Below are 27,713 nucleotides of genomic sequence, written 5' to 3' on the forward strand. Positions count from 1 at the left end.
GGCATCATGGGAACAGTTCAAATGAACAGTTAAGAAATATAATTCCATCTCGTGATTTTATGATCCCTGATATTCTAATTTAGTTACTTTTGTAACCAACTTTCTCACTATTTGCATATGCTGTTGTAGCAATACTAAATTCTATGTATGTAATGATGTCACTCTTGTAATCGTTTGTATTGTGATGTACAATATCATATGATAACAGGCTTACGGTAAATAAACTGCCATAAAGCCATGTTTTCCAAAAATGCAGGAACACACCATTAGGTCACACAATGAAGACATTTAGTATAATTTGAAGGGAAGTTTCTACACATGTTCAAATACAGAAAGCCGCTACTGCTACATGTATATCTTGATGCTTCATATGACAGCCAATATCTCATACCTTGAATTACTGTCTTGCCATTCAGTCTTTCCATGATGGCTTAAATGACAAAACATAAAATATATAAAAACTAAACCTAAACAATCTAAACCCAATATGGGATGCTGTGTCACTTGGGTCTCCCAACTCATAACCACATAAACACTTTTGTTTGATGTAGCATCATCTAAAAAAATTAAGCCATCTTAAAATGTTACAGATTCTCACCAGTTTTGTATCTTCTCTGCTAGACTTTGGCAATTCACTTTGCAAGACAAACATTATTTTACACAATTATTATTTTTACAATCCAGGAAATGAAGGTGAACGGAACAATTTGTGATGCTCTTGCAAATTTGTCTTTAACAAGCGACACTACTGTATGGAGGCATATCGGTAGCGATATAGACTTGACCCTGACACCTGTTAGTTGAGCTTCTTTTCGATTTTAGCAATGAAAGGTGTCCGACAATAGGGAGGTCACTATTTCAAACAGAGTATCCTGCAAGGTGATCTCCTGCTTTATTCCACTTTTAAGAATAAATCAGTTTTTATTACACTAATATAACTATAGTTATCAGTTATCATTGATTGGGTACAAATCCAGGGACCCCGTCTGGTTGTGTCATTTCTTTCTTGAGCCACATCTTAGAGGAATTTTTCAAATTGTATGCAAATTCCCACCACAATCATATTCCAAATTTCCAACAGTAAAGTTTTTCTTTTCGCCTTTATTGATCAAACACCAATTAGAGGCACATTTTACCCCTACTTGATCTCATATGATCTCACATAATTTCAAGCATATTTCTCAAAAGCGCTTTTCCTTTCATTAGGGTGAAAACAGTTCCTGTAACAAATGACGAAGAGCACATTTGAATTGCAAGAATAACAAATGTCACGGTCGAAGTAAAAACTTCCAGCTTTTGTGCAAAGTAAAATACAGACTCACAAAACCACAAGGGTTGATTCGACAGTCTCTGACTACCTTGTTTTTTCGATAACGCCTATTTGTTGATTGAGGTCGATCAGTTCCATCAGCTGCTTCTGCAGCGTCTTCTCTCGTCCAACAATCTGTCTGATGAAGACATGCTGAAGAAGGTCAAACACATTGGGCCTTAGCTCAAAATCCTTTATAAGACACCTGGAGGGGCACAATCGCAAACATGAGAGTGCGGAACAAATGTTCAGAGGACTAGATTTACGAAAAAAACTGTTGTGAAGATTAATTCAATTACAAACACTGTTGTGGTAAAGCAGCGGGAGGTTAATTAAAGTTATGAGACGCACGTGAGCAGCGAATTGTCAGAGCAATCTTATGCAGAAGAAGAAGTTAAAGTTTTGTTAAGAGAAAAACTGTTTGTGTTTGTTGAAAACATGCACATACTGTAGACAAACAAACAGGGTTCACTTACTTGCATATAAAATCATTAAATTCAGTAGTCCAGAGCTCAGGTTGATGTAGGGTGGGTGGAGGGTTTCTGTACAGGGTAAAGAGAGATAAATAGAAAGAGATTTGTGTGAAATGAAAAATGAAGTCAGCTGCTCAACGTGAATCGATGGCATTCATTTCATAAGGAAACACATTTCTAGCTTGATGTGATTATTAGATTACTGCCTTAAACTGCCTGATGTTTAGATGTGAATTAACTGTCACTTCAACGGAGGAATATTTTAATGTAAACAAAGAATGTTTTCCAAATTCAGTTTTCAGAAAAATGTATCAATAAATCAAAAATATCAATAATTGTGGACAAAAACACAAAGGTAAAAGTTGATTGAACTTGATTTGAGCTGAAATGCTGGCTTCACACCAAACGAGAACAATCATGTTCCATGCTCTTTATTACTCGCGGGAAAAGTTCATTATTTTCAAGTGAATGACCAGACGAGTATTTTCAACTTGCACGGAAAAGGAGATTGAGGCGCATTCGCACCGCCCGATTTGCATTATTCGTATCGCCTGCCGCAAGTTTGCATCTATTTGCATCTTTGCGCAAAATATTTTCTAATATAAAATTTTTGTCTAATTTGCTGTCAGACTGAAAGCTTATATCTCAATAACTGACACTTTTTAGAAAAACCCGCACAAACACGAAGGGTGACCAAGAGCAAGGATTTATGACAAAACCATGAAAAATGAAGATGAGAGGTTTTAGTTTCAGTTTTAAATCATTTTAAAATCTTCTGGAAATTAATGTGTAACCAAAATCCCAAGTCTCCCATAATAAAGAATATGTCTTTTTTTCAGTAATAGGCTGGTTGCACAAGTAAAACAGCATTTTGGCATTTTCTAAAAGCTTTGTTCCCCTGTACACGTAGACAAGTAAGCATATAGACACTTTACTGACTCACCAGGGACCTGACAAGCGTTCCCGCTGGGGAACAATAGAGCTAATTAGGCGTCATTTGGTGTCCTAGTGAAGGGGGCTATTAACAGGGAGGTTGAGGAGGTGTGCTCCAGCCCCACGGCTACCGCATCAGGACCAAACCTCTTTCTGCTCCTCTGACAGCGATTAATTACCCTAATGGGGGGGCATACATCTCTGCTTATCTCACGCTATGCCCCACACAAACAGAGGCTGTCAGGTGCTGAAAAGGAAACGGCTTGCAGAAACGCTTGGACTATTAAAATGCATCCTTATCAGAAGGACAAAAACACAGTAGAAAAAAAATACAGATCGCAGCTGAGAACAACTAGAGGGGGGAGTGACAACACAGAAAAACTTAGTAATACTGAATCTATTGTGGTCACATCTCTATCACCAGAAAAAAAACATTAACAATTTGTGTTATTCTATAAATAAGATTATGAAATAAAAAATATTCAATTTGGCTTTTCTTTGTAGGGATTTTTATCATATTGCTATGCTGTTGCTAGGGTGGTTGTCCGGGGGTCGCAGTGCTTCTAAACGGTTGCTGAGTGGTTTCTGGGGGGTTGGTTTCTTGCCCAAGCTAAATGAGCTTCTCAACCATCATACATATTATCAGTTGGGAATTTCTGTATCCATCTATTTATTTATTTGCTGACAATTTTTTTCTTTACAATTCAATTGGCTTAACAGATCAATACAACATATTATTAAACATTTTGGCTAGGGATACGTTGTTCTAACCAATATAGTCCAGTCAATCTAAAAAACTGTTTTGAAGCCATTTGATTTATCTTCATTGCACTCAGTTGCCATGCTAAAACTGATGCCCATCGATACCCTAACAATGAAATTGTTTATTTAATAAAAATATCTCGAAAATAAGACCAGATGATTCCTCCCAGCTATCCAAATTGGCAGAGTGCATTGAAGATATAAAACATTGGATGACCTGTAATTTCCTTCTTTTAAATTCTAATAAAACAGAAATATTATTTATCGGACCAAAGACACGCAAACCGAATATTTCTGATTATAAACTGCAAGTTGAAGGCTGTACTGTTACTCCAACAAATACAGTAAAAGATCTAGGCGTTATATTAGACAGCAACCTGTCATTTCGAAATCACATCTCAAATGTCACAAAAACAGCTTTCTTCCACCTTAGAAATGTTGACAAATTACGAAATATTCTGTGTGTTGCTGACGCGGAGAAGCTTATTCATGCATTTATGACCTCAAGACTTGACTACTGTAATGCGCTACTTAGTGGTTGTCCTGCATCATCAATAAACAAACTACAGTTAGTTCAGAACGCAGCTGCCAGAGCTCGAGCCAGGTCCAGAAAATACGATCACATAACCCCAATTTTATCAACCCTTCACTGGCTACACATTAAGTATCGTATTGACTTTAAAGTTCTTTTAATCACTTATAAAGCCTTAAAGGGTTTAGCCCCTAACAGAGCTTCTATCACACTACAACCCATCACGCTCTCTAAGATCTCAAAACGCAGGACTTTTGATAATACCTAGAATAACTAAATCCACCAAAGGGGGTCGAGCTTTCTCTTTCTTTAAGCAGCACCTAAACTCTGGAATAGCCTTCCTGATACTATTCGAGGATCAGACACACTCGCCCAATTGAAATCTAGATTAAAGACACATCTTTTTAGCCAAGCATTCAATTAATGCAAAATATGCTAAATAAACCACCGGGAGACTGCTGACATTAGATATTATTTACTAGGTGTTTTTATAACAAGTTAAACTATTCATGTTCTGTGTTTTACCTTTTTTGTGTTTTCCGTTTTTTTTTTCCTGTAAAGCTGCTTTGGAACAATGCAAATTGTGAAAAGCGATATATAAATAAAATGGATGTGAATTGATGGAAATACTAAAATGGTATTCAATTCAATTCAACGTCGACATTAGTGACATTTAAACACTGTATAGGTTTCTCATTGGATGTGCTTATGTTTTAATTTTGTCTCTCGCCCTTTTCCGCTGGCTAAATGTGTATATGCCTGTCTTGTTTGTGGTTTTGTGTGGTGATACAGACATGCTCCGCCCAGGGCTTCAGGCTGCGTCTGGTTTAATCTGGGTCACACAAATGTAACACTAGACTCTTCTGGCACTGGCCCGGTGCTGTTTGTTGGACATGCACCAGCTCTCATCCAGACCTCTCTTTCTCTCTACAGACACCATGCAGTTCAAATTGCATCAATGTAATCCAGAAAACTACAATGAATTCAACAAATTGGGGATCTAAGATGTGAATTAATTTTAACCTATATTTTTAATTAATCTCCCCCCTAATATTATATTAAGTGTATCTAAATTTGTGAAAATATAGTACATTTATGACAAACGTTCAAAACAAAATACACTGAAAACGTATGGTTCATTTTTAAGATGTTTAATTTAATATAAATAAACACCTGCACAATGTGACACATAACTGACTGAAACTGAATATTCAATGCAAAAGTCAGGGATGCGGGCAACTGTGTGGTCTAGACGACAAGCAAACCAGAGACATTTATTAAAGATAGTTTAATTAATAGTTACGGTAAAAAAGGAAAAATAATTAAGCATCATTTATTTATTCACCCTCAACCGACCAACATATCCCTTCATCGTCTTCCATCATATGAACACAAAACCTGTTCTCAAAATATCTCAAAATATTTCTCAAAATATCTTTCGTGTTTCACAGAAGAAAGAGTCGCATACAGTCACAGTCTAATTTGAAGTCCTAAATATAAATCCTCAATACAGATCTAAACCCAAACATCCCATCTCCATGTAAATCTTGAGCTGAACATTTAAAGAACATGTAAATGGATGATTATAATGGGTGTGTCCCAAAATTGCTCACTCTCAGCGTTAGCTGGGGAATAAGGTGTGTCGAATAAGAAAGAAATCCATGAGAAACCCAATGACAGCCTGCAGTGTGTACATGAGCAGTCAAGAACATTACTACACCACTCAGTGATTTCTGACAGTCCACCCCCAACACTGCACAAATGAATTGCTATCACAGCACAACGCTCATAGTATGTGTGTGTGTGCATTCAAACCCAAAAGTACTGCACCATCAAGATGACAGTAGTGATAGCAGATTGCATTGTGGACTTGTAAACAATCAAGTTTCACCTTCAGACAGGTTGGCGCATAATAGAAAGAAAAATGTTCCGGACACTTTCTTTTATCCAGATAAAGATGAGTTTTTCGTGCACTTCATAGAGGGGATGTACATACTTAAGACTTCTATGTAAGTAGGCTAGCTTCTGACAGCTTCAAGGATCAAAATTGCAGTGTCATCCATCTTCATGCTAAAATCCCAAATGGCTTCATATACTGGCTGACACTGAATTCAAGAAGCAGCTTTGACACAACAATCTGAGGTCTGGCTATCAGGCTGGGAGAGAAATGCACTACATAAATGAGAAAATTTGAGATTAAGGCCAAAGATGATAATATTTAGAAGATGAATCACCGCCATTGAAATTAATGGGGAGGAACGCAACGCTCAATACGGCCGCCCTAGCAAAGCTTTGCGCATGTGTAGTATATATAGCTATCTATGAAAAATAATGTTTCACGCCATTTTTAAATGTTTTTTGTAAATATCTCGTTTATTTGGAATTTTAGCCGCCGATTGTAGAAATATCTGTAATGCCATTCACGTCTTGCTTAAGTTACGTAATAACTGCCCTAACTGACCAGAGGCAGTTAGATGGCTGCAGAGTGGCACGACTTCCCTAAATAAGCTTTGCTGAGGCTCTGTCACCTTGGAATTTTGAAGAGAGCTCTCATTGGATGAAGGTCAGCGAGGGGCGGGTCTCCATCACCCAGCTCTATAGCTGTGATACCCAGAGACCAGACATCACAGCGTTCATCATACGTGGAGTCAAGCTGCTGTTCACACGCGATCACCTGTTCAAAGACACAAACAAAGTTACTTTAGTACTATTGACATTACTAGTTAACCCAATAAATATATTGATGACTGTCACCACAATTCTGTAGCAATTAAGTTATCTACTAGTTAGTTTCTCTAACTGAGATTGCATTTTAATATTTAGTAACAGCACTGGTAGGTCTACAGTCTTCAGTCTTTGTATTACTCATTTGTATCACTTGTAATAAGCCGAGTGGGCAACAGAACTGTTAATTTTGTCAAGAAAAGCAGTCATACACTCAATGTAAAATTGTTGTGTTGTTTTAACCCATGGTTTGGTTCAAATATGGGCAAAACAAACTGGCGCTGTAAATTACCTAGAAAATAATTATTATCCATTTTGGCCGGAACCGTCATTGGACCCAACCATTTTGTGTGTGTGTGTGTGTGTGTGTGTGTGTGTGTGTGTGTGTGTGCGCGCGAGAGATATTGCTCGTCAAATATACTTACAAGAAATAAAAAATATAGTACAGGTTTAAAAAGTATAATAAAAAATCTATACATATTAATAAATTATGTAAAAATAAACAGTATTTTGTAAATCACAAACAAAATAATAAATAAAAATAATATAATTAATAATAAAAAACACATTTCAATATATGCAGTATGGCAGACACTTTAATCCAAAGCAATTTACACTACATTTCATAGGTATATGTGTACCACATTCATTTACCAGTCAATCTACAGGAACATTCATTTAAAAAACACTATCATTGCACAGAAAAAGACAATTAAACTGTAAAATCAAGATAATACCATATGTAAGACTGTTCTAATGTTCTTAGAAATAATTGAAATAACAAAAATATAAAATAGCAAGAATAAAACTAGACAGGGACGTTAACAATAATAATAAAACATAAGAAATGTACAGAACTGAAAACAAAATAATGGCCCTTCAGTCTTGAAGGCCCTTACTGATCTTGAACACAGAGTATATAACCTTAAGCAGATGGAAAAACATGCCGAGATCTGAAAGTCTTACCTGAAGCTTAAAAACACAAATAAACCATCCAGCGTCTTTAGCGATGAAGTACAGCGATGAAGCCAAAATGTTCCGATCAGATGTTTAAGATGGTAAAAAGCTCACTATTGCTAAATCTCATCTTGAGTTTTTATTGTTTTGACACCTTGAACAAATCGAGAAGAGTAAGCCTCTACCCATGAGTCATATGAAAATGTTGCCTATTGAAACTCAAAACTAATTCAGAGCCTTAAGTCCTCATCCCTTGCCTCACATGTAAATCTTATGGAAAACAAAGAACAACCTCTGCAGTCCACAAAACCACCAGAATGCTTTGTGAACAATTTCCCAAATGGTCTCACCTCAGGGGCCATCCAGAATGGCGTCCCGACCGAAGTGTTTCTCCTGAGACGGGTGTTCGTCAGCTGAGCTGACACCCCTAAAGAGACAGAAAAAGTCACACAAAACAAAATAAAGTTTCAGGCTGTTCTTCACGATGCTTCTGTGGATGTTTGTCGGCATGTTTGGATTGTCTGCGGGCATTTAATAAACCGACTGTGGACTGGCTTGTAGCCAATTGGCAATGGGAACACAATTTGAATAGCGAACAAACCACAAAATATTAAAGGCATTTATTGGCAACAACATACAAGAAATAATATTTATCCTGACTGATGGCGAACCATTCTTGCCTTATTAGTGCTCTGAGATGATGGCAATTTTTTGAGGAATGGCCATGGGTTCTCTATATGGGATTGACATCTGGGGAGATGCTTTTATTAGCAATTATTTAAATTGCATCTGATCACTTTGCATAATAATCTATAAACAATGTGAATGAACACCACACCAGATTAAGCTGAAACTTTAATGTTGCTGCCAATACTTTTGGCCATGACAGTGGATTACTCTAGTTGTAGTCTTGTCAAGGTGAATGTATACATTGACCCTAGGGGTCAAACAACTAAAAATCAAGTCAAGAACCTTTGTGTGATTCTGGAGTCCGATCTTAGTTCCACTAGTCATGTTAAAGTGGTAACTAAATTGTTAAACACGTTAAATAACCACAGTGTATGAAATGTGCTATACAAAACTGCCCTTGCCTTGCCTTGCAACCCCGCCCTGATAATTTGCACCTGTCTCTTGTTTTCTTTGATTTGTCTGTTTATACAAAAACACCTGTGATTCTTAGGTTGGTTGTTTGGTGTTGTCGTTGTGTGGATCATTTCATTGTGTTCCGTTTCCTGTGTTTTGTTGTTGATTATTCAAGTAAACACGGTCACATTTAAATCCAGCCGTCCTTGTGTAATTCATTGCAAATACCACTTTAAACATAACATGGCAACTGGGATTATATTAAACAAGGTTTTAGATAATTGAGGACATGTATGCCAGGTTTCACAGACGAGGTTTAAGGCTAGTCCCAGACTAAAATAAATGATTGAGCTTTCTGAAGTTAAAATAACTACCCTGAAATATCTTTTTGTCTCAAGATGCATACCAGTAATGTTTTTAACTAATGCATTTTTATAAAAGCGACTTAAAGACATCTGCGAACACAGAGAGAGTGATCTTTGACCATTCTTCTTTGCACAATCTTTCTAGATCATTTGAAAGTTGAGAATCTGTGTCATGACAACAGCCGCTTTCCCGCGAGTGGGTGTGGTTTCAGTGGCGACAGTAGACACACCCCCAGGGTTTGAGAGCAGAGAGTCCTGCCTATTTTTCCAAGATTTTGATAATTTATTTTATATACCCGGATGTTTTTTTCTCCATGCAAATTTGGCTGGGTGGTTAATAACACACATTTCTGTTGTGTGACAAACTCAGAACACAAATTTTAATGTCACTTTGCTTGGACTTTAAATATCCTAATTTAACTAAGGTATGGTCCTGGCTAGATAAACCTTGTCTGTGAAACCGGGACTTAAGTAGTCTTTTCAAACATGCCAAAATAACATGAATTTAATAAAACATCAAATGTAACCCTGGACCACACAACCATAAGGATCAGTTTTTAAATAAATACATGTTCTATTGATGTATGGCTTTGTTAGTATAGGTCAATATTTGGCTGAGATGCAACTATTTGTAAATACAAAAAAATCAAAATATTTAGAAAATCCCTTTAAAGTTGTTCATGAGAGGTAAATGAACTCGCCTGTCAGTCATCCATTGGCTGGACAAAAACAGATCTAAACACACTTTCGTCGATTGGGCCCAGTTTTCCACAGTATGCCAGACCGGTTGGAAATCAACCTACAGTACAACTGACTTACTTATTATCTATTCCTTTTGGACTTGGATAAAACAACTACACACATTGTGTTGGAAGCAGATTGATGTTATAAGTTGTGAGATAAACGATCAACACCCAGCATCTTTTTATTCTTTGCAAAATAACATTCCTTCCATTTCTGATCAGATTAAAGCTCTTGAGTGATGGTAGAAATAAGAACAGCAGATTTGTTTGAATTATTCACAATCGCACTAAATAACCATTACATCAGAAATGAATAAACAAACAACCATGGATTGATATACAGTATGCTGTGAGCTATTAATGGATCACAGACAATAAATGTACTGAAGGACAATAGATCCATACAGACACAACACTACAACCATCCTGCGGCTGTTCACTTTCTGCTACATTAGATTTGCACAGGTCCCCGGGGCGAGCCGAAATCATCATCAGAGATAACACAGCCAATTAGAATATTCATGACAAAAGCAGCAAAGCGCCCTCCTTCATTCTTTCCTTCTCCCGCTCGTCTTGTCTAATAACGCAGGCTGTTTTTGCAAAGATGAGTCAGTGTGGGGGTTTTATCTGCTCAGTATAGCGTGAGCCCCTTCAAACGGATATGACTTTGAGCGTTCTCAAAAGTGGGCACGTGGAGCCCCTGCGTACAGAGGAGCCACCCACTCACCGTGCCTCGGTTCTTGATAGCAGGAGACAGATATCGCCCTGAGGACGTCTCCGACCAAACACACAGGAATTATCTGGATTATTTTGGGGAAAAATTAGTTTGACGGTCAAACCAAGAAATGCATTTGACACCAATATCCCTATTCTGGAGAAGCAATACATCCGATAACAATAAACTGATTTAAACATACAGTATGTTTTTACAGCCTTATAGATTATACTGTATATAATAGAATAAATTGTTCCAGTCATCGACGTTGATTTATAAACAAAAAAGTTTTTGTTGACTTTTTTTTGGTGATCATGGGTATGCAGTATTCTACTTAAATTAATAATTTATTATGAATGTGGATTATAAAAGACTTTCTGAAATGATCTGACAAGCTCAACCTTGACTCCTGTGTTTTTGTAAAACTGGTTCATCCTTTCATTTAAATGTACCTGATGTCATATGAAAATTCTCTTTCTAAAGGGCATGTCTTGAATGAAAGCAATCCTCTGTCCTAGCAGAAAATGTCCTCAATTTGTCCTTTCTTTCCAAAGAAAAATAAATAAATTTCATTAAAAATGTAAATCTTTAACCTATTTTCGCATTAAGTTAGTATTTAAAGGCAATTGACATGAACTGCAGGTGACAAAAGTCACATGCTTATTTCAAGGGGGCTTTAAAGCCCTATGACAATTTGAAAATCTCCTGCTACAGTATAATGCCACATTTCCATTTTCCATGTGTGTGGCTACACTAATCTGACATTGTGAACGTCACTGCTTATGTAAATGTTTCTGGTTAAATTATGCAGATTTGACAAACATATATTTAGCAGGTGCAGGATTACCGAGAACGTTCCGGATTGTGCTGGAAAAAAGCAAGAAATTCAAAGAAATTGTCAGCTCTCTAAACCATCGTTCGAAGAAAAGGTTTCATAAAGTAGATGGCACTGAAATCTGATGTTGAGTAATCAGTTGTGTTTCATTCAAGTGTCAACTTACTGTGTGTTCACACCAGATGCGAATGAAGCGTTAAGCGTGAGTGATTTACGTGTTACGTCAATGCAAAGACGCAATAGACATTCTGCGACGCGATTCACGCGAATTATGCGTTTCGAGCGTTTGACTCGCGAATCGAAAAATTCGAACTTTGGCGGAAATTCCTGCTACGTTGACCAGGAGCTTGTTCTAGTGGTTACGTGATTATGACGTAGCGAACGGAGGCAGAAATCCGAAACAACAAAGGAGGATCTGATGGACCCAGACCATCACCAAAAGAGTCTACGCCTTCCATAACACATAAAGCACAGCTACCCTCCCAAAAAAATCCATGTCAGCCATTTCGCAACGAGACTGGAGCCGCCTGGCAGAAGCCCCTCCCATGATGTAAATTGTCTGTTGTCTGTTGTGAATTGATTTTCACGCGCGTATGAAACAAGTAATCTCAAAATGTTTAAGCGTCCAACTATGCGCGATTTACCGCGTTTGGTGTGAACGCTGTATTAGAGGTTTCCCTTTAATTGCTTCAGAAAAACAAAAATAGAAACAAATGAGACTATTATTTAAATCCATGACAAGTTTGGGGGTTGTAAAATGAATGTAGAATGTACAATACAATATATCTTTATTTATACAGCACAATTTAAAAGCTACCAGGGTTGACCAAAGTGCTTTACAACAATGAATGAAAGGTACAGAGAAAATGCTTAATTAAAACGTATATTAGTAAAAAAGTATTAGTAAAAACACCCAAGCTATAAATGGTGTGGCAAAGAAACCAGAGAAGAAAAAAGATATCACAAATATCATGGGACATCGAAAGCCATTGAAAACAAAAAAGACAGATAGGGTCTGGGGAGTTCTGATATCATAGAGAAGGTTATTCCTTAATCGTGGTCCCGCAACAGAAAAGGAACGATCGCCTAGTTTTTTAAGCCTGGTCCTTGGAATATGCAACAAGTTGGCATCCGTAGATCTCGGAGAGATTGACAGCGTATAGAGATGCCTCTAGTCGAGATAAAAGAATATCATGGTTGACCAAGTCAAAGGCTGAGCTAAGGCCAAATAAAACTAGAGCCGCAGAATGACCAGAATCCATGGTCAACATGATATTGTTAACAACTCTTAGGAGGGCCGACTCACACCATTTTCTCCAGAATTTTAAACAGGCTTGTTACTGTTCCTGATGAGAAATGTTTTGTCATGGTTCTGCCACATCTTGTCAGGTTTTTCTAGTCTTGGGGCGGGATCATGACAGTACCACGTGTTTTATGTGGAAAGAAACACATTATTGTCAGTCACGACATAATTTGCTTTCTCTCCGGTCTCGTCTTTGGCCCTGCCCCTCTGATCTCCTCCTTAGCTCTCCTTCAGTGTTTCATTACGTACACCTGCCCCTTGTTAATTATCCTTTGTTAGTCTCCAATATAATGCCTGTCGTGGTCCTCTAGCTTCCTCAGTTATTGGTATTTGTCAAGTGTTGTAAGATTATTGTTCCTGTTGAGTTGCGTGCTATTATCGCTGTGTTGTTTTACCCCCTCGTGGGTCTTGTTTTGTATTTATTAAATCATTGTTTCTCCCTTACCTACTGCCTGCGCTCAGGTTCTGTCCTTCCATATCGTGACTTGTTTAAGTTCATATTGAAATCATCTGTTATATTTACATGTAGCCTTGGCAAATCTGAGCTGACTTTGTGAAATTTTCCATTTGCTCTTATTTGATATCTAGGAAAAATAATGGGAATAATGAAGGAATCCCATCTGTGATTTTTCTTTGTCACGGCTGTATGGGCACATATATGACACTAATGCCCTTTACCTTTTTAAGTTCTCACTTCATATATGCTCTGTTCTCTAGTGTATGGTCCTGTTCACACAAACGTCTTCATACTTGCTATCTGCTCTGTTTTTTACATCTTGTTTTACACATTATGACTATTTGGGTCATTCCTGTGTCTCGCTTTTTATGTGGAGTGTTTTTAAGATGCTGTGTCAAAGGGTTAGTGTCAGTTTTAAAACACCAAACCATCAGATGAATCTATGGGTAAGAAAAACATATTTACATAACGTATGCACAAGCAATCTAAGTGTTGCAATGAGCAACAGTTTGTCTTGGGCAGGCAGTTTTACATTGGCTAGGAATAGCAAGTTTGCTTTGTTTGTATTGTTAGCAGTTATGTTAGATTGTTTATTATGCGTGAACTTTGCCTTATGCAAATATACAGTCGGCTGACAGGCCGGTAGGACTTCCTGTCACTGTATTCGGACCAAATTAATTGATAACACACTTTCTGTTTAATAAAATGGTGCTCTGCAATTCACTCTGTGACATTTACATTTATTCATTTGGCAGACGCTTTTATCCAAAGCGACTTACAAGTAGTTTTATACAGTGGCACATTACAGCAGAGCAATCAGGGGTAAGGTGTCTTCCTCAAGGGCCCTTCAGTCATGACCTGCTGGCACTGAGATTAGAACCGGCAACCTTCTGATCACAAGCTGAAATTCTATTGGTCAGATTTCTGTGATGTCACTTCAGAGTCCTTGACAGAACTCTGACAGAAATAATATTCTGCTGACAGCAAGTTTGCTAGTCGTGAGTTTCTTGCATGACTCATCACTCCATCCTCTTTTTTCTCACCACGGTGTCCGTCCCACCTTTCCCTCCATATGCTCAACCCCCACACCCCACCCCTCCCAACTAAGAGCAGGGTGTCCCGTTATCTAGCGCGTCCCTCCGAAGCAGACGGCTAATTATGGGCTTTATTTGCCTCTGTTCCGGGCTGATACCTCCATGAGGGGGGATTTGGTGGGTGGGGGGGGGGGCAACTATCTCCTATCTGGGGCTAAACGTGGCCCAGAGAACAACAGAGGAAGAGATTACATTTAGAGTGGATTTTAGGCTGGAAATTAATAGAGAAGGGGGTGTAGGGAACACATGAAGCATGGCGAATGCTGTGCGGCGTCACAAAGGCTTGCTGCTGGCTCGTCTCTCAGCGAAAAGCATTTATCGGATTTCTAAAGGTTTTAGGCTCTATAATAAGCTATTTTGGCAGAGGGTCTTAAAAACGTCCCACTTACAGCCTGGGTGAAAAGCCTGCCCATCAACCAGCGGCAATGAATAGCCATGTCAATATAAAAAAAACAGTATAACCATAGTAACCACAAACGGGTACAATGGTGACCACAAGCTCTGTTTGAACATGCTGTTTAGCTTCATTTGTATAAGAAAGGCTAAAAGCAAATCATCAGTGACTAAAAGCAGACAGGGGCTAAATGGAAGTGTGTTAGGCCTCCATCATCATTCTGCATAAATCCATTCTACTTTTGATATGAAAAATAAGTGCTATTCAATTAACACCCAAACACTCTGATGTAATGGCTTTGACCCATGTGTAGCTCACACTGTCGGTCTCTGACATGCACACAAACACACACATTTAATCAGCGAGGCTTTTTGTCAATGCCAGCAAGACCAATAAAAGAACAACTTCTTTACCAAAGTCGACAAGCTTGATGGCTCCTCCTGTGGTGAGTAGGATGTTGTTGCCTTTGACATCTCGGTGAATGGTTTTATTGATGTGTAAATGCTGGAGACCCTTTTAGAGATCAGAGCACACACGTTAAAGACTCCTAGCTGAAAGAAACATTTGTTTATGTAGAGGAACAGCACTGCTTCTGGTTTCTGAGGTTTACCATGAGAGCTCCATGCAGGATGTAGGCGATGATGGGCTCATCCATTCGATCTCCTCTCTTCAGCATGCCTTTGGCCAGATCTGTTACAGACCCTCCGTTGCACAGCTGCAAATGCATAAACACATTAGCCTATTCAATAAAAATAAAATATTTCAATAGACATGCTTAAAAATAAATATTCAATAGACATGCTTATGTTTAAACCAATCATATGAATGGGAAGGGAGTGTCATTTTAGTCACTTTGTACGTGGCTGTTGGTTCCAGTCGGGCTGGTGTGAGTATTTAAGAAACTGCTGATCCACTGTGATTTTCATGCACAACTATATCTAGGGTTCATAGTAAATGGCACGTAAAGTTATGTGGGCAAAAATGCCCTGTCAGAGGAAATGTGCATGTGGATGTCAGAGGAAAATGACCGAAATTAATTTGATGGAAAGGAAACAGTAACTCAAATAACCACCAGCTGCAACTGAGGTGTGTAGAAGAGCATCTCTGAATGCAGATTGGCTATAAAAACAGAAGAACACATCAGATGCCACTCCAATCAGCTAAAAACATGATGGCGAGTCTTCAGTGGACACAGAGTCAACACAACGGGACAAAATGACACATGATGGGATGGAAGCCCTATTCACCTGTGATGCATGAACACTTGTGTTCTGGAGATTTAACCTTGCATCAAACATATTGTGACAGTATGTACTGCATTATAAAGAACTTACTAGTTTACCATGAAATAAGCATGTTCCATTTGGTATGCATGAGTGCAGTGTGCGTACATTAAATTCTTATTTGAGCTGTATAATCAACAACAAATGGTGAAAGGATAGGGTGCAATGTGAAATGTGTATTGTTAGTGTGTAGATTCTAGAATTTCAACATGGACACAAATCTCAGTGAACAAAGGAAGTATTATTAACAAAATGGGGTGCCTAAAAACAAGAGGAAGTGCATGGTAACCTGCGAAAGTACATAGAGCAGTTAGTTATTGTCCTCATTCTCACTTTTGTACATCCCAGCTCTACAACAAAAATATCCTGAAAAACCAACAGAGGCTTGATGCTGTGTTCTGAATGCTTGCGTGTAGTCAAAGGACACGAAGGTGAAAATAGTTATATTATCGCAGGCAAACCCTCCTGAAATTACATAAAATTGTCTTGCTTGTTGCCAAGGCAACAACGACACCCTCTTATTTAGAACCATTTAAACGACCTAAGGAAAACACGACTGTATTGGACCCTCTCCTATTGTAATGAGACAGTATGTTTGTATGAATGCTTTGACAAACAATATCCCATAATCCATTATGTTCAAGAGAAAGACCGAGTTGTGTACCTCACATTTCAAGACAAACCAACGAACTAAAAAATAGCACACTGGCCCTAACATTACTAATGCAACAAATTGTAAATCCTTGATCCTGCTTCTCAGCAAAACGCTGAAACTTCAAAGAGAACATCAATGAGTCCCTTTACTTCATGTCCTGAGAGTGCATTTACATTTTAAAACACATTTATTTCCTAGAAGCTTCCCGTCGCATAGTTGCATTGAGTGGAAGGTTGCATTGAGCTTGAGTTAAAACTACTTACACTCAGAAAATGTGAGAAGCGATTGATTGTACAAACGTCAGCAAGTCGACCAACAAATCACTTAAAGCATAATTCACTGATCATTGATTCACCCTCATGTCATTTCAAACCTGTATGACTTTCTTTCTTCTGCAGAAAACAAAAGAAGATATTGATGAAAGAAGAAAGATTAATATACTATGTGAATCTTTAAACAAAATGAAGATGAATAGATGATGACAGATTTTTTATTTTTGAATGAGTTATCCCTTTAAGTGAATTTGGGTTTCCTTTTTAGGTGACTTATTCCTTTAAGGGGCCACAAACTATCTTTCAGTTTCATGAAACATAGACCTATGTACAGTATAAACACTTACATTCAGTTTAGGTCACTATATGCAGTTTGTTCTTGTTACTGTATATTCATTTTATACTATTTCATATAAATTATTCTGGATGTAAATTATGGATATTAAGTGCTGTAAACCATCTTTTCTTTCACTGGTTATTTGTCATTGGTTTAGCAGGAAAGGTAAAATGTCAATATATCAAAGGTATGTTTTAAGGGGTACTGATGTATTCTCACAGGTTCCGGGTCTTTCTTCAAATCTCATTATTATTGCGCCCACAGGGGCCTTTGGATTTGTAGAACGCCTTCATCGTTTATAAGAGTTAATAAAGCTAACTGCTGTTTCTTATCAGTTTATGAGTGTTGATGTATGGCTTAAGCCACTTATTTGTGATTTATTTATTAATAATGGTAAAAAGTGCTGCCCCAAGTCAACACGAAATCAAAATGGACTTCATTCTGATATGACACACCCACTTTTCTCGATCCAATATCTTATTGGTTGGTTAGTTAAGGTTAAAGACATTTCATCATCTATACACGGTCATGTGGTTGATAACCTGTATATGAAGATATTTTGAGAAACGTCTTAGTGGGTTTGTGTTCATACAATGGAAGTTCATGGGGTCAAATGTTTGTTTGGTTACCAACATTCTTCAAAATATCTTCTTTTGTGTTCTGCAGAAAAAATAAGTCAAACAGAAAAATGTGCCTTAGACGTGCATTAAAGGATCAACACTTTATAAATATATTCACAAAGACTGTGATGAAAATTACATACTTGAACTTTATTTGAATTGTGTTAGGAGACACTCACCATACAACAACGTTCTGGCAACCATCTATTACAGATATTAGATAGTTCACCCTTAAAAGAAAGCACCACAATATATACTCACTGTTCACATTTTCAAAGACCATTTAAAACTGTCAATGGTGAGGTCAATTTGAGGTTAGCACTGAAAATGTAAGGAACAGTGAGGAAAATTCTATTGAGAGTGTAGGGGATCAAGTTGTCAATTGAGCATAAGAAATGAGATGTCTACGTAGAATGGATGTATGGTTGAAAGCCGTATTGAAGTGTCTGGAATAACTGATGTTTTGGAGATGGAAGGTCACATAAGTAAGGATGGCATAGTGGTGCAGGAACTAATCATGATTTTAATATTGGTAAAAGCATTTGAAGATGAGGATACAATTTTACATTTTCGGACTCCAGAGCTTGGACAGTTTCATGAAATTAATTACATATTTTGTGTTAAAGTTGCTCATCAGAATGATTTAAAACAAGTACGAACTAAGAGGTGGACAGAAATGTTTGGTCCAGACATTAAAGCATCCTGGAGGAGTCTGTACAAACTCTTTGTTTATTGTATTGAATGATTGTTTTGAGATTCTAGATAATTCCATTGGGGGTTTTGTTAGTGGTCCTAAATACATTTTTGATGAAAGGAAAAAAAATGTTTGTAAAACTTTTTGTTGGGTGTAGCTAAAATGGCAATATGGAAGACTCTGAAAAACAAGATATTGGGTAAAGGTTCATTCGATGCAAGATGTGTTTTAAAGGCAATGGTGGCTGCCAAAATTTGACTATTTAAAAAAGGGTAAATAACTAATGTTTTCAGAAATTTGGTGTGTGGGAGGAGCTTTGTGTGAAATATTTGGAAATGAAATGTTGGTTTTAAATACGAGACTAAGCAGTGTGTTTTTTATTTGTATGCATATAATATTGTTACATGTCTTTTGGTGTTAATATGGTTAGTTAGTAACCATGTGAAAAGTTGTGTTTAAGCCTCCCTCTCTCTCTCTCTCTCTCTCTCTCTCTCTCTCTCTCTCTCTCTCTCTCTCTCTCTCTCTCTTTCTCTCTCTTTGTGTGTTTGAGAGAGATCTTTTACGATGAGAGTGAAGCCATCCTCATGAGGTCACAGCATCATGAGCCCTAGATAGCCTGCCATCATTAGATTTCACTGTGACACAGGCAGACAGAGAGAGTGAGATTTACAGAGAGAGAACACTTTCCTTCAAAGAGGTGAAGGGTGTGCCTAATGTCTATACGAATAGAATAAGTGTGTGTGTTCAAGCAACACTAGGGAGTTTTTCGACCTGAAAACAATCGTATCTAGAATCTAAAATTATTTTAGTGGTAGGACAACTCTTAAGTGGACACCTCTATCGGCTGAAATCACACTTGTAACTTTGGTGTACATATAGGTTCTGCTCATCACCTGCTTTACAGCATACATATGGTTGAAATTAACCAACAGCTAACAATAAGAATCTAGTTCAAAGCAAGTCTCCAAACCATTTCAAAGTTCATGCATGTAGACTAATGTTATTGGTATCTATAGTTACTAGGCACTATTCTCATAGCGAGTTGAGAGTAAGTTAGTGGTTACACCTATTACACAAAACACAACGCCTGGTTGCGAGTGTGTTTCCAAAAATATAACTACAGAAAATGATTTTCATTGGTAACTAAACACATAAACGACCATGCATTGTGTTTGGGTGACTGCAAATGTGCTATGTAGCTAGCATGTTATGTTCTTGCGGTAACACTACCTGTAATCAAATCTCCCAACCCTAACCTATTTCTTTCCATCGTAATCTTTGTTCCCTCCCACCTGCTTTTCGTCCATGGTGTCTTCCCCCCTACCCTTGAAAGGGTTTTATTGAACCAACTCTCTGCCTACCTCTCACAGCACAAACTACTGGACAGTCAGCAATCCGACTTCAAGAAAGGTAATTCTATGGAGTCTGCTCTCCTGTCTGTTGTTGAAAACCTATGGCAGGCAAGGGCTAAATCCTTGTCATCTGTCCGTATTCTGCTTCTTCATTTCTCTTTTCAGCCAGATGACCCCAACATCTCTGCAGGTGTCTCTGCCTGCCTTCTGGACATCTCTTCTTGGATGAAAGAGCATGATCTACAACTCAACCTCTCTTAGACGGAACTCCTGGTAATACCGGCCCACCCATCAATTGAACACCACCTTACCATCCAGCTCGGATCCTCAACTTTAACACCCACTAAATCACCCACTAGGTACATAGGGGTGATGTTCGACGACCAGCTGAAATTCACATTGCAGCAATCTCTCGAACTTGATGGTATGTTCTCTACAACATCAGGAAAATCAGGCCGTTCCTGTCGGAGCATGCCTCTCAGCTGCTAGTCCAAGCTCTGGTCAAATCGAGACTGGACTACTCCAATTCTCTACTGGCCGGTCAATTCTCTACCAATGCAGTCAAGCCCTTGCAAATTATCCAGAATGCAGCTGCACATCTAGTTTTCAATCAGCCTAAAAGAACCCATGTAACACCCCTCCAGATTTAACTTCACTGGCTGCCAGTTGCAACCTGACATGATAACGGCAAACTCACTGCTCCAGGTCTACCAGATCTCCCATCATCTTCAGGCTGAAAATGAGTGACTCGTGTCCATCATTGTCCATCACCAAATCACTTGCAAAAACTTTACTCATTCGGATCCCCTGTGGTGGAAGGAACTGTCAGCTCAAAAAAACTCAAAAATACCTGTTCTGCATTTATTTGACTAACCAATAACTGTCTGTCTTGTGTCTAAAATTTTGTTATAATAATCTTGTTGTTCATTCTCTCCTTTGCTACTTCAGCTTGAATCCTGCTAGTAGCATGGCCTTGTAAACTAACAGTACTGTTCAGTGTGTTGACAAAATGTGAATAGGCTCTTCTACTTGTAAGTCGCTTTAAAGCGTCTGCCAAATGAATAAATGTAAATGTCTTAGCAGACTATGAAAAACCTGCTCCAACACTTTGAATTGAAGCTAACACGTTCAACTGCAACGTAATGTAACAAACCCAGAATAAAACCTGATGTTAAATTAAACTAAACTGACAATTAAATCAAATCAACAACAGTGTGTGTGTGTGTGTCCACACCTTTGTATCTCCTTCTAGAAAGCTCATTTGTCTTGGAAACCTTATCATTTACACTGAAATAATGTCTTAGGTGTCTGTTTTCTGTCACAGTCTAATGAAAAGGCCCAGACAAACAATGGCATTTTAAACCTTATTGTGAATTAATGATGGACACCGGCTGGACACATTAAAAGTGGTTGGAAAGGGCCTTGTTTCAAAGGGAAAGCTACCAGGTATGTCATTTAATGCAGGTAACGGGCAAAACCCAAAGCTAGCAATCTGATTATATTAAGCTAAATGAGTACAATTACACAGCATGACGAAGTAAATTCTTTAACCTGTTACAAAGGACACATGTAAAGACCAGGTTAAAACCATATTACACAACAAGAATGACCCATTAACTGTGTTAACCCATTCATTTCCTCCGAAATGCTTAATGTTTCTTCTCAGAAAACTTTTTAGCCGTTTACTAAACTGAAAGCCGTTTATTAAACTGAAAAACATTTGTTTATTTTGTCAGCATTTAATTACGCCCCATTCAGCGCCAGAGCGACGTGATCTTATATAATTTCAATGTAGAGCTGCCGACTTCCGGTGACATGAGCGACAGTTACCATTCATGACAGAAAGTGGGGGTGTCCAACAACGGAAGTCAAGTGACAAAAGTAGAGAATTGCAGAATTGCATCTCATAGCAAGAGACACACAGCAACAAGGTCTCTGGCTGTTTGAATGGGGATTTAGTCTTTCTTTGTCACAAAGATTTCGCTTTATCTTTTTCTGTGCAAGTAAACATATAGCAGAATATCTAAGTAGCTCTTGCTCCAACATATCCACCAACTCATATGACTGTATATGAATCACTTCTCTTAAAGGAACAGTTCACCCAAAAATTTGAATTCTGTCATCATTTACTCAAACTTATATTGTTCCAGAACTGTATACTTTTCTTTGTTCCCCATTTACTGCCATAGCAAAATTACATACTAAGGGAGTGAATGGGGGATGAGATTTGCTCGTTTACTGACATTCTTCCAAATATTTTCATTTGTGTTTAGGAAAGGAAATGTAAACAGTTTTAAAACAATCCGAGGGTGAATAAATGATGACAGAATGTTCATTTCTGGGTGAACTGACCCTTTAAATATGACCCATAAGAGTGTTTTGTTAAATTAGCGGCTCTGTCGGCAGCAGGCGTTTTTTCCACAGACACTTACACACGAGTGTGCACAGTTCACCAGGGAACACACTAATAAAATGTAAACCTTGCAATGCAATTTAAGTTTATTTTACAATGCATCTGCAACGTTTTACTAAAAGATGATCTATTTATTTGTGCTAATAGAACTTTATAGCCTTTGACTGTTTGTAATAGCAGAGATCAAAGCTAAAAATCTGCTTTAATAAAACTTCAGACATGGCTTGAACCATTTACTTAAAATGTAATATACTAGCTATTACCTGATTTAAAAAACAAATACAGAGGCATTGTTTGATGTCATTCATCTGCAATTCTCCACGATCATATATAAAAATTGATATCAAAGCAATGCAGTCTCTCAAAGCTAAGTCCTCATAACCGCACATCCAAAAAGCCATGCGTTCTATTTTAAATCAATGAAGCCCTTGAATAATAGCAGAATGACGGATGTAGTGTTTTATACTGAAGTATAATAATAAAGGCTTGTCATCATAGCCCTCCTCTCCCAGCCATTAGAGATCAGCCGGACTCTACAAGCCGACTTCCACAAAACTGAATAGAGATCATTTCCGATATCTTTGAAGTTTAATATGACAGAGCAGAGTCGGGGCCCTAATATGGCGAGGAACCGGCGAGTGCAGATGAAAGACTGCAGTTCCCTTCATATCCATAATTAGAAGACACAACACAAAAGAGAAGCAGAATAAGCAGCAAGGCCTGATGAGCAGTCAGTGAAGAGGAGGACGCAATTTGTGCGAATCCTTCTCGGTAATCAGGAGGTCAAGCAAAGTGGAGGCGCCATCTTTCTGGATGTTACTGAAATACAGAAAATTACAGTTCAGGTGGGGGGGACTGTAACCATGGCAATTTAACCCCCATTTCCTGCTGACAGCTCGAAAGCTGCACTGTGATTCAGGCTGAGGATCAGCTTCCGTATTTGGATTGCTGAGTGTAGATTTTGAATGCAGCAGTTTGCATACAGACATGCAAAGCTCTTTAGGGAAAAAAAGAGCAAGAAAACGATGGTTCACGTAAATGCGGTGGGATGAACTCTGTTGTAATGTAAGGCAATGTATTTGATGGTCTATGTTTTAAACTGAACAAGGTTTCAGGCAGAGATGGAAACCATGCATTCACATGTTAAACAAAAAAAACATTTCCATTTCAAATGAAATATGCAAATCGTTTGTAAACCTACCAGACGTTGTGCAGTACAGTGGCCACAAAAGTATTAAGGACGTGTGGACCTCAATGACAGTCTGAAAATACATTTACTGTAGATTATGCTAGGCGTAAGTAATCATATACTTATAACCATCACATTCCTAAGATTTTTTACATACTAGAGAGAAATGCAGTTCAAATGTTTAGGATAACTTATGAATCTATTTAAAAAAAAAGAGAATTTCTTTGAATAATAGTTAGCCTGTCTTTGTTTAATACTATGGTTTTGATAAGTTACTATAGACTGGATGCCTTAAGACTTTTAGTTAATTCAATTCAAAAAATATTAGTTATTACGAGATCATTTTGACAATCTAGGGATGTCCATATGTTGTTTAAAATTTCATTCAAAAAGTCATTCAATCTTTTTAGATCTTAAAATTCTATTTGCTGCTTTTTCTTAATTTTCTTCAAGTCATGCATTTAAAAAATGTAAAGGGGTGGGTTATTTGGAAAGGTGCTAATTTTAGCCTGCTAGCACTGAAATTATAATCCCACCCTCTATGCGATTTGCCGTCCAAAGCCAAGCCTCCTCCAAACACATGAACGTATTTCATAAATCAATGTAATGAATTACAAACTAAATCCATTAAATTCTTCTCGAAGCATGTACAGTACATACTTTTCCAAAAGAAAAAGAGCAACCATGGTCTTTAAGACCCTTTGCCTGCCGGAGCTGTCTACATCATGTAAAAGATAAACCGATGTTAATCTGAGTTTTTCCTCTTTAATGATCCAGATGTTTTTTCGTCACTGCTTTTTCAAAACTAACTTTCATTTTTTCTATTTACTTGTAATCATGTCTGCGTGAACAGGGTGCGCAGTGGTATGCAAAATACGTTGGCTGAAAATGTACACATGACCAGTCACAGCGTTCTGCCAGAACGTTTTAATTGGGCGGACATTTTTGGTCCTACGCCTTTCACACATGATATATAATAATAGAAATATTATTTGGCCGCTATACTTCTTAATTGCTATGAGAATGTAAAGAGATTTCCAACCAACATGACTAAAACAACATGATCTTTTTTGCCCTAACTATGCAAATGTCTTTTGGGGATTTGGGGAAAAAAGATTTGTGTTTTCTGATTCCAACCCATATCTAGAAAATATTATATGGTGGGGTAGATTTATAGATGACATACTTTTGATATGGTCTGGCACAGAGGTAGATTTGTTGGCTTTCCATTCATATTTAAGTACCACTTATGTATATTTGAAGCTTAGTTTGGATTTACCTTTAATCTGATTCATTTTCTGGATCTAAAAATAAGGACAATGAAGGAAAATTACATACAACTATTTATAGAAAAGAAACCAACAGAAATACTATTCTCTCAAGAGCAGACAAATTTCATCACCCCATGGTTGACAGATAATATCCCTTTTGGTAAATTTCAGAGGCTAAAAATATTTTTCGATAAGAAGGAAGACTTTGACATCAAAGCCCAAATTTTTTCATCCAAAGGTTTAAGGAACGAGGATATATAAGTGTATTCATAAAGCATATAATAGCTAAACACAATTTTACTTTTGTATACTAAGAAACTGTTTGAACAATTATATTTTTATCTACATTTTAGATTACAAAAAACACTCAAGTGACCATAAAGTTTAAAAGTATCCTTTTATGTTGTTGCAGATTTCCAATAGTCTTCTATTCATTGTTTCAGTACCAGTATTCTTATTTATGACCAGTGTGCTTCACTGTGTGTTATCTAATTTAAAAAAACACTCTAAATATCATCAACAGGGATTTTTCTCTTGGCACAAGTACTGCTAGTTTTCTCAGATTTCCATATAAACCCATGTGTGACTTGTTAAACAACATTCTCTCAGCCCCACACTTTTAGATTGAGTTAAAGTATCCCAACAAATGAACATCAGCTCATCTCTCCAGGTCTACTACAAGGAACATAGCCTCGCCAAAGCAGAAAAGCCTCCCTCAACATCCCCATAGTAACATTATTGACACTGTGCAGACAGAATACACTAACAGACTAAATGAAAAAACTGACATTTGATCGGGATATTTCTGAGGCTCTCTGAGGACAGCTTAACATTTTCAGTAATGACTATTTGTGCAGACCACCATAATGATAAATATTAAAGATGTTCAGGACACATTGTTATACCTCCCAGAACAGCATTAGATCTAACAATAATTCTGCTTAGCTCAAGTTAAGCTCCACTGCTTCTTTGAACATAACATTTGTAATCTGAGTCCACAGCGGGAAGGGCATTTTAAGGATGAGAAATAAAGGTTAAACACTGAATTCTTCTAACATTTGAAATCTAAAGGCAATTTGGCATTTTTTTGCAAATATTTACTATTCTGTATCCAGTAAACTGTAGAACGTGTACACCCTCAAATGTGTGATTGTCAAGATTATTTGTAGCATTTTTACATATTCTGTATTTTTGCAGAACTTAGAGACGACTACTTATGAAAAAATATTTTGTCAGAAGACCAAGACCTCGCTATAGTATCCTGTAACAAAATTGGGCCAAATGTGTATAGGATGCCACGCTTGTTTATATATTTATGCAATTCAATTGTATTCTGTATTGTGTTGCAGATTATATTGTTTTTTGGTTTTTTAATTTCTCTTGTGTACTTCATCTACTTTCATCAAAGATTACTTTACACTAGTGTGTTTTTATTTTCCTGAACCTCATTGTTGCATTTTGCTCTGACTCCATTCTTTACGGTTGTATATTGCAGTAGACACGGAGCTACCAAATGACTGTATTCTTGAATCCCAATAAGAGGTCTTAGTAATAGTGTTTTGAATTGATCTCACCAGTGTCTAAGACTGTGTTGTAGTATGAGTGTTTCTGAGGGCTTGTGTGTCATATTTGGCGGAACCGTCTGCTTTTTCAGCAAGTTTGAATGGTTTTGAGTCCAGAGCTTCATTTTGACCCCAAAATAGGATGTTGAGGGAATTGACCTTTCGCAAAAACCCACCCCCTTTGTTCTTGTTGCTATGTCCGACATGCTTTTGGTATCAGCCATGCGCTCCCAGTGTAACTTTGTTCACTCCCTGGGAAACGCGCTGATATCAGACAGAAAGATCTGTAATATGCATTTGAGGGATGCATCCAGGATTTGAGTAAACTGTAACAACAGTTATACCCAAATTTGCGTCCACACAACGTTACGTTAATTCTAAACGCACACGATGCGTTTGCTAACATAAATGTCAAATTCTTCTTTTAGAAAACAATACTTCTACAGTGTGTTGATTTCAGTGTTTACTAATACATATTTAACATCAAAGTTATCAACTGTTAACATGAGTTATCGCACAAAAAATCAACATGAACAATTTTATTGAAATTTTCATCAGTATCACATTGTTATAGTACAAATATAACCTTATTGTTAAGTGTTTTATGAAAATAGTAGTAGTAGTAATACAACTGTATAGTATACAGCTTTATTATTTGTAATATGTGAATAAGAAACAATGTTTTACCAATATAGATATTCCTTGAAGCCTAGTAGTTTTCTAACAACAGAGAGTTAAACAGATGATAAAATTAAGGAGGTGTACAACATAAACTGCTTTTCTGTACTGGTACATTGTTTTTACTGCTTTAACCACAGTACGTCAGTGAATTAAGCATAATGTTTGTGAATGCATATTGCTCACTACAGTAAATACTGCTCAGACACTTAACTCATAGTATAAAACTCAAAGTGGCCTCTGCTTTTCAAACAATAAGTGCACTGGACGCTCTTGACCACGACAACAGAAGACAGACAGTTCCATACTGGTTTCAACACCTAATACATAAAGATTTAGCCAATGAGATGCTGAAGCTGTCTCAACCCACCTCTACCTGAAAAACGGTGTCCACACCTTCTGCTGAGCCAAGCCTCTTATGTAATACATATGCACATCCCATTTTCACAGTGAACAGCTTTAGGCTATGAAACACCTGCATGAAGAACAAGCCAAGGAACATACATTGCATGTAGTGTCCCTGTAGCTCAACCAATAGACCAAGTTTGTGGATTTCATTTTCAGAGAACACACATCTGCCCAGTACATAGCTACATGTAAATTACTTTGATTGGATTTGATTTTACAACAGCCCGATTTATGAACACATTAACATGTGCATGTTATCCTGCTGCTAATGTTTTATCAGACCGAGTAAACATATCTAAA

General features: G+C 37.5%; 1 protein-coding gene across 1 annotated transcript in view; it reads right to left on the minus strand.

Moving 5' to 3' along the window:
• Positions 1 to 27,713, minus strand: part of myo3a (myosin IIIA) — a 60,021-nt gene that overhangs the window by 26,110 nt on the left and 6,198 nt on the right. The window contains exons 4-10 of the mRNA XM_079447606.1: positions 15,290 to 15,394; positions 15,093 to 15,192; positions 8,041 to 8,117; positions 6,538 to 6,683; positions 1,786 to 1,851; positions 1,359 to 1,514; positions 392 to 430 (exon numbers count right to left, since the gene is read on the minus strand). Coding sequence (XP_079303732.1) covers positions 392 to 430; positions 1,359 to 1,514; positions 1,786 to 1,851; positions 6,538 to 6,683; positions 8,041 to 8,117; positions 15,093 to 15,192; positions 15,290 to 15,394 — 689 coding nt within the window. The remainder of the gene's footprint in view (positions 1 to 391; positions 431 to 1,358; positions 1,515 to 1,785; positions 1,852 to 6,537; positions 6,684 to 8,040; positions 8,118 to 15,092; positions 15,193 to 15,289; positions 15,395 to 27,713) is intronic.

This window comes from Barbatula barbatula (assembly GCF_947034865.1).
Source record: "Barbatula barbatula genome assembly, chromosome: 23".
NCBI lineage: Eukaryota > Metazoa > Chordata > Actinopteri > Cypriniformes > Nemacheilidae > Barbatula > Barbatula barbatula.